The 17,833-nt window shown below is 44.2% G+C and overlaps 1 protein-coding gene across 1 annotated transcript in view; it reads right to left on the bottom strand.

The window, feature by feature from the left end:
* The window catches only part of Rapgef5 (Rap guanine nucleotide exchange factor 5), a 226,534-nt gene that overhangs the window by 45,580 nt on the left and 163,121 nt on the right, over positions 1–17,833 (bottom strand). Inside the window, exon 12 of the mRNA XM_051152513.1 lies at positions 1,470–1,548. Coding sequence (XP_051008470.1) covers positions 1,470–1,548 — 79 coding nt within the window. The remainder of the gene's footprint in view (positions 1–1,469; positions 1,549–17,833) is intronic.

Below are 17,833 nucleotides of genomic sequence, written 5' to 3'. Positions count from 1 at the left end.
AAAAACTTGCAAATTGTTGAAATTTTCCAAATTCAAAACTAGCATTTCAGGATCAGTTTTATGTGTCAGTTTTTAGAAATTGTCAAACTATCTATAGTTTTGCTAAGTCAGATGCAGTAAAGCACCAAAACAGCTCACATATACATATATGCCATTTCTAGTTCATATACATATACCAATATATAAACACGTTTGTTGTTTGTGTGAGTGCACGCATAGGTGGAGGTCAGAGGTCAGCCCCGAATGACACTCCTTAGACAGCATATACATCTACTATTTTGTTTGAGGCAAGGTCTCTCGCAGGACAGACTTACCAAGGAGCCTCCCACCATGCTTAGCACTTTTTGCTTTGGTTCTGGAGACTAAACTCAAATCCTCAAGCCTTACTGAGCCATCTTTTAGCCCTGCCTTCCTTTTGAGACAGCTGTCTAGGTCCAAGCTGGCCTTGGACTCAGTGAGCTTCCTGACTCAGCTTTCTGAGTGCTGGGGTCACAGTTATGTGCCACCAAGTCTGGGTCAGTCATGTGTTTTTCAAGAGAATTTTATTTTAAATACTTTATGGAGTTTTAAGGCATTCTTTTAGGTAGAAAAAATGCAGTATAGTTGGGAGACATATAACAATTATTTAACAGGAATTTTAAATGGCTATTATCATTAGGTTTTAATAAACTCTTTGGCATAACCCATTTTCTTAGCCATTTTATGGATTGAAACCGAGTATGTAGTTTGGGCTAATAAAAGCAGTAAAGTTTTTATTAAATGCTTAAAGGCTATATCATCAATTTTATTACTATTAGCAATGAAATTAAGTAACCAAATTAATTTATTTGGGCTTATGGCCTAATTTAATGCAGCATCTCTCTGGCTACTGAGTAAAACTATAAGGCTTTCTTAGCTGGCAATTAACCTTCTAATCCCATCTGACACCTGAGGAAAGTATCCAGTGAGTGGCAACATCCCAAAAAGATGACAACTGCACCCAGAGATGACAGTAGACATCCACAGGGGAGAGCAGCTCAGGTGTCCAGGGGCACTGTCCCAGAAATATGACATAACACACACACACACACACACACACACACACACACACACACACACACACCTCAAGGTGTTCTGGCACAAGAGGTCTGACTTCTGTAAGAATACTTTTTGTTTGTTACTGTCAGTCCTCTTGACCTGCTGACTTGGGTTTACCCTGAGGGCGATTTTACCTCCAGCTCCCTAAGCAGCATAACACAAACAGTATGCGTTGCCCGCAGAACAGGATGTAAAGGCGGCAGCAATGCCCTCCCCGCGGGCCCCGCCTACTCTGTCTCATTCCACCTTCGCCTAGGACATCACTACATTAATATTTAACACATCCACCCTCCACTGTGGGTTGAGTAAATTAAGAAAGGCAGTTAATTCCTAACGTGGAGCATCTGTCTGGGAGGAAGCCTGCACAGCATCCTGACGTTAATGAAGGATATTGTCTTAGCAGCGCCTGGCACAGGTCGTCGGTGGTCATGAAGACAGTGTACGTGAGAAGGAAGTCATCGAGCAGCGTCTCTGCAAAGGAGGAAAACAAGTACAATCTGAGCCAAGAGAGGACAAGAAGGCACCCAAATAGCATCCATCGCAATACCACAATGAGTGATGGGGGCTGGAGCGAAACTCTACCCACAAACGCACTGTTTATTAAAGATAAGCTGTGAAAGATTCTTTACCCAGAATGTTTCAGACACTGAAGCCTTTTTTCCCCTAATAAACCTTTCTCAATATACAATTCTTATCTTATTCCACTCACTTGCATCTGAGAGTAGAGGTGTTTATGAAAAGCCAGTGCATAAATAATTTTTTTTTAAATGAAGTTGCTAAGGCTTCTGAAGCAGACCATCCCAGGTGCACAGGGGACGAAGCCTTCGTGTTTTGATAAAGTAAGACTTTCTAAAGCCATTTGCTCTCATGTAAGACACGAATATGGATAATAAAACCCACACAAGATAGACATCAGGTCCCAAGGCCGCTCACTTTCACCTTTCAAATATATCTATACAAAGTCAGTTCAGTGGTAGATAAACTGCTAGCTCAGTACCACAAAAAAGGAAGTCAGGAAAATGATGCAAGATTTTCTTACTATTATGGTGAAGAGACGCTGACCCAAATCCAGTAAAAATTGGGAGCAATTCTAGCTTAAAAAACCCACATGCTTCTTCCCAATTCCATTTGTAATTTCATAGTTGTAGTTAATATACAAAATAATAGATTTCACTATGACACTTTTATGTACACTGATCATCGCAGTTTGTTCATTTTGCTCCCTTACTTCCAGAGACCCCACCCCCCACAGCCTCCAATTCCCTTTTGTTCCCACCTGTATTTTATGTGTCATTTGAAAAGCTGACTCATGATATGGGGCTGCAAAGAACAGGTAAACCCTGACCGCAACACAAGTTCCAGAACAGCAGAATTTCCACAGTAACAGGTTGTATGTGAAATGCCAAGATGCTTCCCACGGGGATCCCTGCCGAGTCTCCTCGGTACTCACTTTACAACACAATTTAACTTATCTTTTACATTGTGAACAGCGCATCTTTAGATGTGCGGAACAGTTAATAAACCAAGCAGTAGCAGCACACGCTTTTAATCCATCCCAGCACTCGGGAGGCAGGGGACAGCGGATCTCTTCGCATTCGAGGCCACAGTGTCTACAGAGTGAGCTACAGGACAGCCAAGGCTACAACAGAGAAACCCTGTCTTGAAAACAACAAGAAGAAGCCCAAACGGTAATAAACTATGAAGGTTAACGACACTGTAGATGGAAGACTGATGTCACTTGCAGCTGCATAAATCAGCCGGTGGATTATCGACCTATGACTAAGACTAGGGCAGCTTCTCTATGGACGGGACGGGCAGCGCTGTAGTAGTCCTGGGCGCTTGCTTCTTGTATCTGATATGTGAGAATCCAGGGCGACGAGCTTTGAACCAAGACCCAGCCCTCTTCAGACACTGACTAGGTCTCAAACTTCCCAGCCTTCAAAACTGTGGCAAATAAACAGCTTTATATTTTGAGAACTACTCGGTACGTGTGGTATTTTTGTGAGAGTGGTTTGACCTAGGACAAGTAATAGCTTATGCTGTCTAAGATCTACACTTACTAAGTGTCTAGGTCCAACTAACTGCCCAGCACATAGCTCTCAGCTCTGTAGAGTCGGAACGAAAGAAAAATTCCCACAATTTAGGTACATATGATTTAGTTACATTTGCACTAAAAAAAAAAAAAAAAAAAAAAAGACCAATGCAAACAATAAGGTTGTATCCACAAAACAAATCCCACTTTAACAAGGCGGCAGCTGTAGTCAGCATCGGCCACAAGGTTGTTTCTAGTTTTAACTTGGTTACAGAATATGGCAAGATAATTCTGCTTTACATTAGGCACTGGCTGCAGACAGTCATGTTTAAAAGGTTGCATGTGTGTGTATGTGCGTGTGTATGCGCGTGCATGAGTGTGTATGCGTGTGTGGGCATGAGTGTGTGTGTATGTGTGTGTGTGTGTGTGAGTGCACAGGCCAGAGGAGAGCACAAGATGTCCTGCTCTATCACTTTCCACCTTGTTCCCTTGAGATAAGGTCCCTCGCTGAACCTAGAGCTAGGGCGAGAGCCAGCAGCACGGATGGTTCTGTCTCCGGCTGCGGTGGTTTCAATAAGAATGGATCCCACAGGCTCAGAGACTTGAGTGCTTGGCCACCAGGGAGTGGCACTACTTGGGAAGGATTAGGAGGTGTGGACTTGTGAGAGGAGGTGTGTCACTGGGTGTGGGCTCTGAAGTTTTGAAAGCCCAAGCCAAGCCTGGTGGGTCTCTCTTCCTGCTGCCTATGGACCTGGATGCAGAAGTGTCAGCCACTTCTCCAAGGCCTTATTTGCCTGCATGCTGCTGTGCTTCTGTTACGATGACAATGGACCAAACCTCGGAACCATAAGCCAGCCCCAGTGAAATGCTTTCTTTAACAGGAGTTGCCGTGGTCTCTTCACAGGAACAGGACAGCGGCTAAGATACTGCCCCCTCAGTGCTGGGGCTACAGGCCACACACACACACACACACACACACACACACACACACACACACACACACACACAGCTAAGCTCAACTTTACATTCATTCCCAGGATTCTTTCTTAAAGTCTCAGGCTTCTGTTACCCATAGGGCCATCTTCCTAGCCTGGGTTGCCTTTAAATTGCAAGAAGCCATTAAAGCAAACCAAGGTGCTAATGAAAGAAGAATTATTTTTTTATATTTTATTAATTTATTCATATTACATCTCAATTGTTATCCCATCCCTTGTATCCTCCCATTCGTCCCTCCCTCCCACTTTCCCCCTACTCCCCTCCCCTATGACTGTGACTGAGGGTGAGCTCCTCCCCCTGTATATGCTCATAGGGTATCAAGTCTCTTCTTGGTAGCCTGCTGTCCTTCCTCTGAGTGCCACCAGGTCTCCCCATCCAGGGGACGTGGTCAAAGAAGGAAGAATTCTTAACAAAGATACTTATAATTTATACAAGGCCCTAAGTTCAATCCCCAGCACTGAAGGGAAGTCGTTTTTCAGCAATAGTGCTCTTTATCACAGCCTCTTGTTATAAAAGGCAGGAGAAGCTCCAAACCAGTTAACCTAACAGCCTTAGTTCTTAGAGATTAGTAATTATGAGAGATGTAGGGCTATACAGTGACTTCTATTACAGCTTTAAAAATATTTGAAGCAAAAAAAAAAAAAAAAATCAACTATGTGCATGATACCTAAAAAATCTGTGGTAATTTGGAAATGTATTTGAAAGCTAACATTTTGGAATACTTTCCCCGTACATAGCAAAATTATGCTAAATGTGATTGATGAAGTTCTGTTATAGCATTTGTTTTTATGTTATGTGTGTGCGTGTTTGGCTTGGCTTTGTGCATGGGCATCATGTGTGCCTGGTGCCTGTAGCGGGCAGAAGAAGCTGTTGGATGTCCTGGAACTAGAAATATGAAAGTAGTGAGCTCCTTTGTGTGTGCTGGAACCCAAAGCCTGGCCCGCTGCAGGAGTAGGAGGTTCTAAGGTCTTCAGCGACCTTACAGGTCGGAGCCGCCAATGCTCAGAAAGCACCAGGTAGTCGCATCGGGGACTCCAAATGCTTGACTTTAAAATGCTTGATGTGACAGTCTCACACTCAGCTGGAGCTAACCTAGGGACGGTTAATCCATTAGCAGCTGAGATTAGCAAGAGCAGCATTAACTTCCACATAAGCTGCCATCCCGGGCCCATGGAGCGAGCAGCCTTAGTGACTGTGAGTCCGGTTGGACAGGGGCAGCCCACTTGGCATTCTAGTCAACCGATCAGCTCACATATCACACAACAGTCTGTGAGAAGCCTTGGCCCAGAAATGCTTATTTCCCCCTAAGCTACAGCCATATTTAATATTCAACATCTTTTACCTAATTATCTGTCAGAGAAATATTAATTAAAAGAAAAACAATGAGGCCGAATAAAAACATCTCCAGTTAAAATTCTAATGATCAGAACGCTGAACAGTCCTGATAAACAGGCCAGATCCCCAACATGCCCGAGTTACTGTGGTGCTCTGAGAAGCCCGCTCCACATAGCCAGCTTTCCTGCATTCTTCTGCTGCAAAGATTCTGAAATGTTATTGAGCGACAATGATAGGAATAAAAACTATAATCAAAATGATGTACTTCATACAAAAGCTCATTTTATTTATATCAGCCATGCTTCAAAAACGTCTGCCCCCACTGGTGTTTAGAGATTTCTTTTAGCGCCACAACGGCTGTGTGAATGATTCCCCAAAGACTATTAGCCAACAATAGCTACTTAGAATGACTACCAAATCCACTAGCACCCGTATTAAAGTGAGGTAATTATCTATTATATTACATAGTGCTTAATTAATAGCAATTTAAAACCATAGGCAGAAAAGCACTTTTGTATTCATAAAAGCATCTTTCATTTAAACAAATTCATAGTTGCTTTATACCCCCACACTCTGATAAGGAGATGTATTCATTTTTTATTTCTAACTGAATTCCTAGGTATCAGTACACAAAGAAAACTATTCTTTAGGATTTGAGTCATTGAATCTAATCCTGAGATCTTGGCTCATCACATAACTCTTGGGGAAGATCCTAGGCCTTCTACCAGGAAAAAAAAAAAAAGGTTTCATTAGGTAGGGTTCTGGGGACTAAATCCACAGGCTAAGCATGTACTCTACACTCCCAGTTCACACACACAAAGAACATTTAAGGTAGCTTTTCGAACCTCGCTGATGTTTGTATATGGAGACAGGGTCTCACACGGCCCAGGCTGGCCTGACACTCAAGCCCTTGAGCCCCAACTATCTCCTACCGCAATCTCCCAAGCACCAGGATCTACAGACGCGTACGACCACGCCCAGCTGCTGCTTCAATTTTCCTTTCATACCATAAAAGTGACATTCAAATAACCATTAACACTGGGAGTGAAAAGAAATACGGCTTTAAGTACTATAACTCGATAAATATGCATTCAAATACACAGCTTTTACACGGAGGCCTCTCATGATGTTTACCCATATGACACAGGCTTTTCCTATCACCTACCACTATTTAAAATATTAAGGCCTAGCTGGGCGGCCACTCAGGAGGTAGCATCAGGCAGACCTCTGTAAGTTTGAGGCCAGACTGGTCTACATAGGGAGTTCCAGGAAAGCTAAGGCTACATAGTGAGATTCTGTTTCAAAAACATTTCTCAACAACACCAACAAAAATTAACTCCTATGCCTAAAAAGCAAGCAAACAAACAAAAGAACCTGACACTGATAAAATTGCCGAGAACCTGAGACCGGACAGGACCCGGGCCTAGGTGAAAAGCTACTACCATTACTCTGCTAAAGGAACACAGCAATAAAATGACTGCCAAGGGCACGCTGCTATCTACACCCACAGGCCAGTGCCTCGCTCGGAGCTCACCAGAAGAAGCTTCTTCTTGCAGTGTATAGAAATTAACACCGACTCGCAACTGGACAATGTGCAGAGACTCGGAGACTTTAAGGAGCAGTCAAGTCCTAAGTGAGACATTTTCATCAAACCTGTCTCCTCAAGGCTTAATGAGCCAGGGGTGACAGCTGACTCCAAGGAACCTGTCCTTCAGACACAACAGGACTGACACACACATCAGTGTACAGACCAGGCAAAAGGCCTGCACAGTGCAAGCTGAAAGGGGTCCCAGCACTGAGACGGGGTTGTGCACATGGGGGCTCACCCCTAAACGAGAAGCTGTTTGCAAACGAAGCCAGGTACTGGCTGGCAAAGGGAAACCAGTTCTCACCAGTGGAGTCTCGCTGAGTGACCATGCTGCAGGGCAGGCCCTATGCCTGGCAGTAGTTGACCAACATGAAACAAACTCACTGGTGTTTTTGTGGACTTTCCGTTTCTTTTTGCTTCGCATTGGCAATTTTTGCCTCTTACTGGTCTTTTGCTTGTTTCATTTATTTTTATATGTGAGGTTTATTTTTGTTTGTTTTTTGAGAAAGAGGAAGATAATTTGGGTGGGTAGGGAGGTGGGGAGGATGTGGGAGAGGGGGAAACATGGTCAAAATATATTGCATAAAAATGTTCGATTTAAAAAATAAATAATTAAGGCATATGAAATCACTTGTCTAGTTTGACTTGATCTTACGTAGATCTGTTTTCTTTTATGCAACAATGAGAATAGTTTTTCATTTTCATGTCAACTGCAGCCCACTTACTTCTGCAACAGAAATATGTTTTTTGCATCTCTCCAAGTTGTATGGTAGGGGTGTGGGAGGGCACTAAGAGGTCTGCTAAGACCTTTTTAAAAAACAGGATTGTTACGCAAATATAATCAAAATAATGAAATAGATCTAAGTATTACCCAAAGGGGTAAGCTTCCTATTTTTGTGTGAAAAGTATAAAAGAAACCAAAACCCAACCCACCCTAAACACTAACATGAGGTGTTTAGGGTTACTTAGGAACAATTACTGAAATTCACCTCAGTTGTTTTCAGTACTTAGGGGCAGAACGCACTGCGACAATGAAAGCACACATCTGTCCAGTGAGTTGTCAAGCAAGCAACGAAAGCCTCTGATCGGAAGCTGCGACCACACCATTTCACGGAAGTGTGCGACTGAGAATACCAGTGTTTTGCACTGACTCACATTCCTTGAAGCATTGCTGGCACACCTGTTCACCATCGTTTCTGCTCCAGGAACAGTCAACTTTAAATAAAGTACCATAAAATACACCTTACTTTAGCCTTTATTTATTTATTATTTACTTATTTATTTATATTATTTTCAAGACAGGGTTTCTCTGTGTAACAGAGCGGTGGCTCTCTTGGACTCACTTTGTAGACCAGGCTGGCCTCAAACTCACAGAGATCCTTCTCCCTCTGCCTCCCAAGTGTTGGGATTAAACTCCCCCTTCCCTTCCCCCAACCCCCCTCCACACTCCCAGCCCTAGCCTTGGTTTCAAGGAGCTAAGAAAAGCTTTGAATTTGAAAGATCTGGATTCTGGTCCTGGAACATTACAGCTTACCATTATTTTTTTCATAGGTACTGCCAGACTGCATGTTGCAATTTGATTAAGCATAAGTTTGAAACACACACACACACACACACATGTTCATTTATTTAATGATGTTTATATAGTAAACCAGGCTGGAGAGATGGATCAGCCATGAAAGGCTAGGCTCACAACCAAGATATACAGCCTCCCGTTAGCTGAGCAGCGGTGGTGCACGCTTTTAATCCCAGCACTTGGGAGGAGGAGGAAGGAGGATTGCTGGAAATTTAAGACCTGCCTGGTCTACAGAGCGAGTTCAAGGACAGCCAGGGCTACATGAAGATACTCTATCTCAATAAAATAAAATAAAATAAAAATAAAAATAAAGAAAAGAAAAGAAAGAAAGAAAAAAAAACCAAAAAATCAAAAAAACAAAAACCAGTCACTTACTTACTACAGACAGGGCTTAGGTTTTCAAATAACCAAGTACACTTTAAGTTACAAAACTGCTAAGGAACCCCGCATTTCTTCCTCTGGGAAGGAATGAAGTGAATAGAATTGTTCTTTTGTTCTTAGCTACTGTCAAAACACAGGGCCTTTAGGAATGTTTCTAGAACAGAGCAGAAGGGAGCACATGGGGCCCCGCCCCCTCCTTCTTCAGACTGGAGCACAGTGTATCCTATAACCCCAGAACTCGGAAGCAGGAGGGTGGAAGTGATTTCCGGGACCGGCCTGGGCTACATATAGTACCATATGGACTTGTGGGTTTGTAAGCCTTCAACTGGGACACATTAGTGAATAGTACCAGACAGTATGGTCTAATTGAAAGTAAACCTAGAAATGTAGGTCAGAGCTGGCTCCTGGTGGGCCTTCAAGACTAGCCTAGGAAGCCCAGGGCTCCTTCCTCAGGGAAAGAGCTACATGGGCTACAAGGAGGCTTTTGAGGCAAGGAGTGCCAAGGAAGTTTCTGATGGCTTGAGTCAGCCACATCGGGCCTGTTTTAGTGGAGAGAGGGGAGGGAGTTTAGTTGCCCTCTACAAACTACGGCATTTGGGTTTCTTACGGTAACCCAAGGAAACTGTTAGGCGAAAGCATCAAAGCCAGGAGCCTGAGCTACAGGAACAGGGCCTATGCAAAGAGGAAGCCTGGAGCTAAGGTGAATTCTTAGGCAGAGTCATGGAAGACAGGCCTGTGGACAGGGAGGCTCTGCTCACAACCTGCTGCAGCAGCAGAGCTACACTGCTTCTCCCCAAAGACTCATGATCCAGCTGTGCGGCTGTCATTGATCGGCCACAGCGGCTGCTCTCACAAATGAGCCAGGAGGGAAAAAAAAAAGTCTTCATGATCAATGCAACGGCATTTCAGTTAACAGCACAGATCAGATTGGAAACTGTCACGGGTACAAAACCTTTAATACCAATTTGTCAGTGACCACCAATAGAAATTAGCATCCTGGTTCCAAGAGTCGCTGGGTCTAGCATCACTGGCCTCACCGAGGGACTGCTGGTTCACGCACAAAGACCCAAGCTGTGTTCCTAAGCGCTTGTCTCGTAAACATGCTATGGCTTCAGGCAACAAAAAAAAAATTTAATTTAAACACAGTATTTTAAATTAGAAGCCTGAGACTATTTCAAGCAATTAATAATCACTCTAACACTTGAGTCAATCCAAGTCCTGGTGTGATTTTTTTTTTTTTAAACTCTAAAGCACCAAAAAGAATGTTCACGACCAGCCTCTTCCCAAAGTTTGAAATATTCTGGTCATTGGAAGATTTAGCATTGCATTTCAGAAAAAAATTTATTTCTTTATTTGTTTATTATCTGGCAAATTAGGGCCACTGGAGTGGTTATTTTCCTCAGAGTTTAGTAATGTAGAGACAAGTACTGCTCTTGGCATTTTTAGCAAGATGGCTGGATACAGGAAAGACAGAAAGATTCTAAACTAACTGACGACTCCCAGTCTTCTACACGATTCAGCATAAGATCTTATACAAATGGAAAACTTTCAGCCCGGTGGAGCTGAGTGGGCTAAGGAAAGTGATGTCCACCAGTGCTGGACAGCAGGCATGCCTGATTTCCACAACAGTCACGGGAGTGCCTTCGGTAATGCACAACTGCTTTGCTTCACATATGGCGGGTAAGAGGCAGATTTGTGATTTAGGGTCACAAAACGTTGGGTAGGGAACCAAGTACCCAAATCCCTATTCCTCCAGGTTGAGCGCTGTGCCCTCTGAGGAGTTAACGGCAGAGATGCCCACTGGGCTTGGGCGTGGTTGGAGAGCTAATCCAAGGACCCACAGTAGCTGTCAAGGCCCAGGATGGTGCATCCGGGGCACCGTGAGTGAGCAAGCCTACACGCCCTGTGTCCTGGCTGCCATCACCGCCCTGCGTGAGTGCCAGGCCAAGGAAACCCAAGCTTGACTGTCCCTTGACATGTGCTAAGAACCGACAATCATACAGAAGGGCTGAGACAAGTTTCCGATTCACAAATGCTATCGAAACACATGAATTGACCGACTACACATTTACGTTAAAACTCAAACTGTTAAGGCACAAACTTTTTTCAAAATCCAAATCACGTGGCTTGGTACGACAGTGCATGTCTGAGATCCTAGCGTTCAGGAGAATGAGAAAGGAGGTTCAACAGTTCAAAGTCTCCTCGGGTTACATAGTAAAATCTTGTTTAGGAAAAAAAAAAACCCCAAACAACCAAACAAACAAACACTCTAGTCAACCAAAACCTTCACAGACCAAACTGTATGATCAGCCTCTCCTTCTGGACGGACTTCTCCACAAGCATTATGCGGACGCTGAGCAGCTTGAATCGCAATTGTGTTCTGCTCAGTCCCTCCTAAGGGAAAAGAACTGAGCTGCGTGTCACAGCCTTGGCATTTGCTCATCTCAGCTGTGGCTCCATCTCAGCACCCGGGAAACAGAATATTAAATGCACAGCAACTGTCACTGACTAAGACATTTTAAAGGACAAACACCGCCTTTTATAGCTTCTTGCACTGAAAGCACACTAAACACCTTCTCCTATATGGTCCAGGAAGTCTTTTGGTTTGTGCTGCTGTTTGTTTGAGGACAGGTCTCAATGAGTTCAAACAGAAAGAACTGTTCGGCCCGGCACACGCAATGCCACTGAGCCACGTTCCCTGTCCTGTTTCACTCTGTTCTAAAATGAACACACCACTTAAACCTACCTACACCTCCAGGTCTTTGTCTTAGTATTGAAATCACGTGGCTGGGCTGGAGAGATGGCTCGGTTAGTTAAGAGCAGTGGCGGCTCTTCCAGAGGACCCGAGTTCAGTTCCCAGCACCCACATGGCAGCTCACAACTGTCTGTAACTCCTGCTCCAGGGGATCTGACACCCGCAGACAAACATATATGCAAGACACCAAAACCCATGGAATAAAAATTAAAAAAGAAAGAAAGAAAGAAAGAAAAAAAGAAAGAAAGAAATCACTTGGCTCTTGGTGATGATACATTATAAACAGCATCAAGGACATAAACAGAAAATATAACAGAATACAAATGACAGTGAGATGGCTTGGGGGTTAAAAAAAAAAAAGATTTGAGGTGGAAACCTGAAAACCTAAGTTCAATCCCTGGGACCCATGTAAAGATGAAAGGAAAAAAAAAATGACTCCATAATGTTGTCGCTTGACCCCTTCAGGAGTATCACCTTCGCACGCGCACGCGCACACACACACACACACACACACACACACACACACACACACACAGACACCTCATGGCACACGGGTCCATCACACAGATGCACAACAACACATAAAGCAAATTCTATAGAATAAAATAAGTATTCTCCTCTTGGTACCACCAGCTTGGCATCCTGCAGTTCAGTTCTGAGACTAAATGCCCAGAGTTAGTACAGGTGAAAAGCCAACCCTACAGGTGTGCTCTTTTTTTAAATGCCGATCACAAGGCCCAGGTTGTAGCCTGTACTTCTGATAACCTGCTAGAAACTAGAAGTCCCCCATCCCCACTAATAACCTGCTCATGTTTGGTAACTTGTTCCACTGGTTCACAAAACCCAGGGACCCGTTTCCTGGTTCATCCCTGAGGTGAACCGTCTTTGGAATGAAGGACTAAATAGGACCAGGTCTAGAACCACTGTCCCTGAGCAAGCACCCCACATGGACGAATCCAACAACCTGTGGGCTCTGCACATCCCTTGATCCAGGATTCTATGGAGGCCTCGTTATACAAACATGACTGGATGAATTACGGGACCTGAAGGGGGTGGGGCTAAAACCCTATTGCTCCCCCGACATCTTTGTCTTCCTAGTGACCGGCCTCCATCCTGAAGTTTCCTTGGGATGTGGCTACCAGCCATCTCACTAGTGTACGAAAGCCAGTCTTACCCTCTGGAGATCCTAAGGTCTTGAATTTATTCTATTAGGGGCCAGCGGCTAAAACCAAACACTGAAAAGAAAAGTTGCTCCTATCATGTCTCTCATGCAGGACACTACATGGCCTCAAGAACAATGTGTCAAGGGACAAACAGCGGTGTTTTTTCTATAATGTTACAAAACTTATAGACAATTGTATAGTATAAATAAGCTACTCTTCTTGTAAAATTTTATTTGTGTCACTGTTAACTTTCAAGGCACAGACAATGGACTACTTCTTGATATATAGATATATATTATATAATTTATAAAGAATACTTCAAAAAATTTTGGAAGGAAAGATGTAGAATTTTCTAATATAAATTCAGTAACCCATATCAGACATGAAGAAGTAGACAGTGCAAATTAAGAGGACACATCTGTAAGTGCATATTCACTGTTGACGTGAGTAAAAGGGCCAATCTACTATAAAATACTTGTAGGCTTTTTATAATTTATTACTTATTTTTATTTCATGTACATTGGTGTTTTGCTTTCGTGTATGTCTGTGAGAGGGTGTCAGATCCCCTGGAACTGTTACAGGCAGTTCTGAGCTGGGAATTAAATCGAGGTCCTTTGGAAGAACAGCCAGTGCTCTTAACCCCTGAGCCATCTCTCCAGCTCCACTTGTAGGCTTTCTAAATGCTTTAAATCATGGTATGTTTGCATTTCTTAAAAAAAAAAAAAGTTACTGTGACCTCACGTCCCCAGGGTCAGCTAACACCTGCGAGTGGTGCACACCCTAATAATTCCAGGACTCTAGCAACTGGGATGTTGAGGCAGGAAGACTACCAAGCACAAGGCTAGGGTGACTCTGCTTCAGAAAACAAACAAACAAAACCTAGAGAGGCAGGGTATTAAAGAGCAGGAAAAACATCCACTTATATTTTAAAAAGCAGACTTCTACTTATAAAATTATAAGCTATAAGCTATTTTGTCCTTCTTTAAGAATCAATGTTCCCCCCCCTCCTGCTGGGCACCTTGCTCCCCAGATACTAAACCCCAAAACAAAGCGGTGTATTTCCAGCTTCACTTGCAGAGTTATGTGACCCTGAGACTAAGTTCTGGCCAGTGGGAAAAAGATAAAGGTTGTGCGCGGCACCCAGGGGTGCTCGGGCCTTCACCATGCCGCTGCGGAGACAGGTGTGCTGGCACCCATCCTTCCTGCGAAGTGAAGGCTGCACGGGGACAGCCACCAGGGAGGACTCCTAGCACTGACTGCAGAGTGCCCTGGCCTGAGCAGAGCTGCGACCCATCCTTCACATTTGTTTACACAGGAAAGAGTTTAGGTCATTGTTAGAGTATGCAGCCATGTCCAGTCACAAAGGATACATTCGTACCAGAAGTTTTCATGGCTCGAAGACAAGCTCATGTGGTCTGGGTCTTAGGTTTCTTAGTTAAGTAGGAAGGAAACACATCCACAGCCATCAGTATTCTGAATTTATCCTGACTGGCCACAGTACCGTGGATTTTGAGAAGCCATTTCTTCCACCTGTGTCTCCTTATTTGGTGAGAACAGATATCCCTGCAGAGAGGCTCTTAGGCAGTATGTGCACCACCAGGATGCTGAGATGTACATTCCACGCCAATCAACACTAACAGAAACCATGTGCCGCTTTATGGAAGCTGGCCTGCGGAGCCACCAGGTTCAGGGCAAACTGAACCAGGGCCTGGGAGTTCACAGTTTACATGCCTGAGTATGAGGAGATGATCCAAAGTTAGGATGGACCAGTCATGAGGGTTCTTCTCTGTGCTGGAGACGAAACACACACATTCCGGTGCCGAGCCACTTGCCCATGCTCCTAATTTTCCCTTGTTAAACCGCGTGATAGGACACCAGCTTTAACATGTAGTAGCTTGCTATTCAACAGCACGGTGTGATGTCAGGAAAGATCAGAAGAAATGCAGGACGGAACTGCTTTGGCCCAACGTACTACACCAACCTTTGTCATAGAAGTATAAAGCACCTGACATGGATACAGGAGGACAGCGGACGGAAGCTCACACGCCTTGTTGCTCTAAGCTCTGTTCCCTTCAGACTGGGTGTTGAGGCACAAACCCACCTACATGGGTTGCTTTCACTCGTAGGTTCATGCTCTCACCAAGCAGTGCTCCTTTCAAGGCCAGGGCTTGCCTTTGACTGTCCTTACAGGCTGAGTACAGGCAAGATCACCAGGCCTGGTGTAGAGAAAAAAGGAACCTCGCTGAAAGCAGTGTTCTGCCTCCAGAACTGCATTCTGGAAGGTTTTGGTTTTGCTTTTCGTACTGTTCATCCTTACTTGACATTCATGACTAGTTTTGTATTTATTTCTAAGATCTGGGGAAGGATTGCCGGCCCAGCGGGAAGCTAAGTGTTGCAAAACAGAATGGAAGCAAGGTTGCTGTTGTCAGGCACAAAAGCCTGAGGGTAGAAAGGGAGGACACTGGAAAGTGGAAGGAAGAGTAAAGCCAGAGGGCAAAGAAGAGAGGGGAAGGTTCATTACTGGAAGAGAAAGGGCAAAAATTCTCCCATACAAAGACAACTCCTTTTTGACGGGTGCTTGTCAGTTAAAGCAATTCTGCAACACTATGTCCTTTAATGAGGCAATAATTTGATTGAAACATGCTGTGAGAGATTAACATGCGGTGATTATAATCAAAGAAGTACCCTCAGCTATCAGTCCTTCACAATTACAAGACTAAGTAAGCCCTGCCCCCCGGACACAGAGAGACAGAGACAGAGACAGAGATAGACTGAGAAGGAGACAGAGACAGAGACTCAGACACAGAGAGACAGAAAGACAGAGACTTGGTTCCATCTTTCTAGTAAGATGCTAAATTTCACTTGAATATGTCACAAGCATTTTGAGATCCAGATAAATAAGAATTTGGCAATCCCCCTCTAAGCCTGCCACCCTGGGGGAAGACAGCACACGTCTCTGGCTCAGGGGAAGACACAGAAAGAGACATACAACAGTTTTTGTTTTTCCAAACTTTGACATCATCTGAAACATATTTTTGGGTAATTTTTGTTGTTAAGGTACTAGGGACTTACATATGCTTGGGCAAGCATATTACCGCTGAGCTATATCCTAATCTTTAAGCACCTTAGGTTGCAGTGGTTACAGGGGATATAAGAGGGGATGTCAAGCTCACTATAGACAATGTCTGGGCTCATAAATTTCAGTATCTCCACAATGGCCTGACAAACACACACACACACACACACACACACACACACACACACACACACGAAACAGCAAGACTCAGGCAAACTCCCATGTGTTTCTAGTAGAAGACAGAATTACACATGCCAATAAAATACCCAGGACTTACTGAGAAAATAATGTTAAGAATCTGTAAGATAAGAAAACAGAGTTTTCCAGAACAGTGGTTCCCAACTTTCCTAATGCTGTGTCCCTTTAATACAGTGCTTATGCTGTGCTGACCCCCAACCATAAAATCATTTTCATTGATACTTCATAACTGTAATTTTGCTACTGTTATGAATTATAATATAAATATCTGTATTTCCTGATGGTCTTAGGAGACTTCTGTGGGGTCAGGTTGAGAACCACTGCTTTGGAAAGCACAAAATCGCAGTTAGCACAAAACTAAGAAACTGTACTGTGGAGACTGTTTTCTCTAAGAACCAGTGACAGACAACAAACAGAAGTTGCCCACACGGCCATCTCCATTTAAATTGTTAATTAATACGCTCGCAGACTTATGCACACATTACAGCAGTAGGCACAGAATAGAAAGAACGTCAACGGAAAGATCATCATAAAGTTCAAAGCCTAATCAGATATCCACTCCATGTGGTCCAATGCTATCACTGTCTAATCCCGGCATAAGTTACCTCTCACTGAAAAATTTACTGGTTGAAAAACTGAAACAGTTTGTATTAACTTTGATGATGCTATTCCTTTTGTTAAAAGTAGAATTCAGATATAAACTATAGGTCAGATGTGAGCTAAACATGAGAAGTTTCAAGGACCAGGCACCTGTGGCTGAGGATGTAGCTCATCTGGTAGAGATCAGCCCGACCACACACAAAGATCTGGGTTCGATTCCCCAGTAGGACAAAAAACCAGCATGTCAGTGCATGCCTGTTCTCCCAGCACTCAGGAGGCACAGATGTTCAGGGTTATCCTTGGCTACAAGGCCAGCCTTGGCTATATGAGGTCCTGTCTCAGACCAAGACAAAACCATCCCAATGGTCCAGTCCTGTCTAAACAGGCACCCTTTCTGTGTCCGGTGTGCTGCTCACTACACTCCTGTCCGTTAAACAGCTTCTTGGCCCGAGTGTTACACTGTCATGGAAACTCCCACATTCCCATGGCCAGTCAGCGTGTGCCAGAGACCATTCGCTCAGCTCGGTCTCACTGCCCTTCATCTGGCTTCATTAACAGGAAGGTAGGTAACCCACAGTCTATTAGCAGTGTGAAGACCCCAGCTCCCCTGTTACCGTCCATAACTGCATGCTCAAAGGTGGGGTGAGCAGATCAGCCAGACAAATCTGCTGTTCCCCCACTTCTCATCTGAGTGCCTGATAGTGCAGGTCTAGGTTGGTCCGTCTGTCTGTCCATCTCTCCTCCCTTTCCTATCTTCCTCTCGTTCTAACAGTTAGCAGCCCAGGCGGCTGCCCTCCCACTCAGAGGACAGGAAGCAAGTCCCGTGTGCTTCTGTCTCAGGGGTGTGCCGCCGCTGAGCTGAACTCTAGGCTTACGTCAGTTCGGCCTTTCAGCCACGGGCCCAGACCCTAACAAGCACGGCCTTTGGAATAAAGCTAGAAGTACATGTGGCTCATTTCTAGGTTGAAACATACACTGAGTCACCGGCACAGTTTAATTAACTTCTGCCTCAACGTCTAAGTCCACTAAACAAGGACAATTATTCCGCACAAGGGC

Source organism: Acomys russatus, chromosome 1 (assembly GCF_903995435.1).
Source record: "Acomys russatus chromosome 1, mAcoRus1.1, whole genome shotgun sequence".
Lineage (NCBI taxonomy): Eukaryota > Metazoa > Chordata > Mammalia > Rodentia > Muridae > Acomys > Acomys russatus.
Note: the sequence above shows the minus strand (reverse complement) of the source record. Positions and strands in the feature narration are given on the sequence as shown.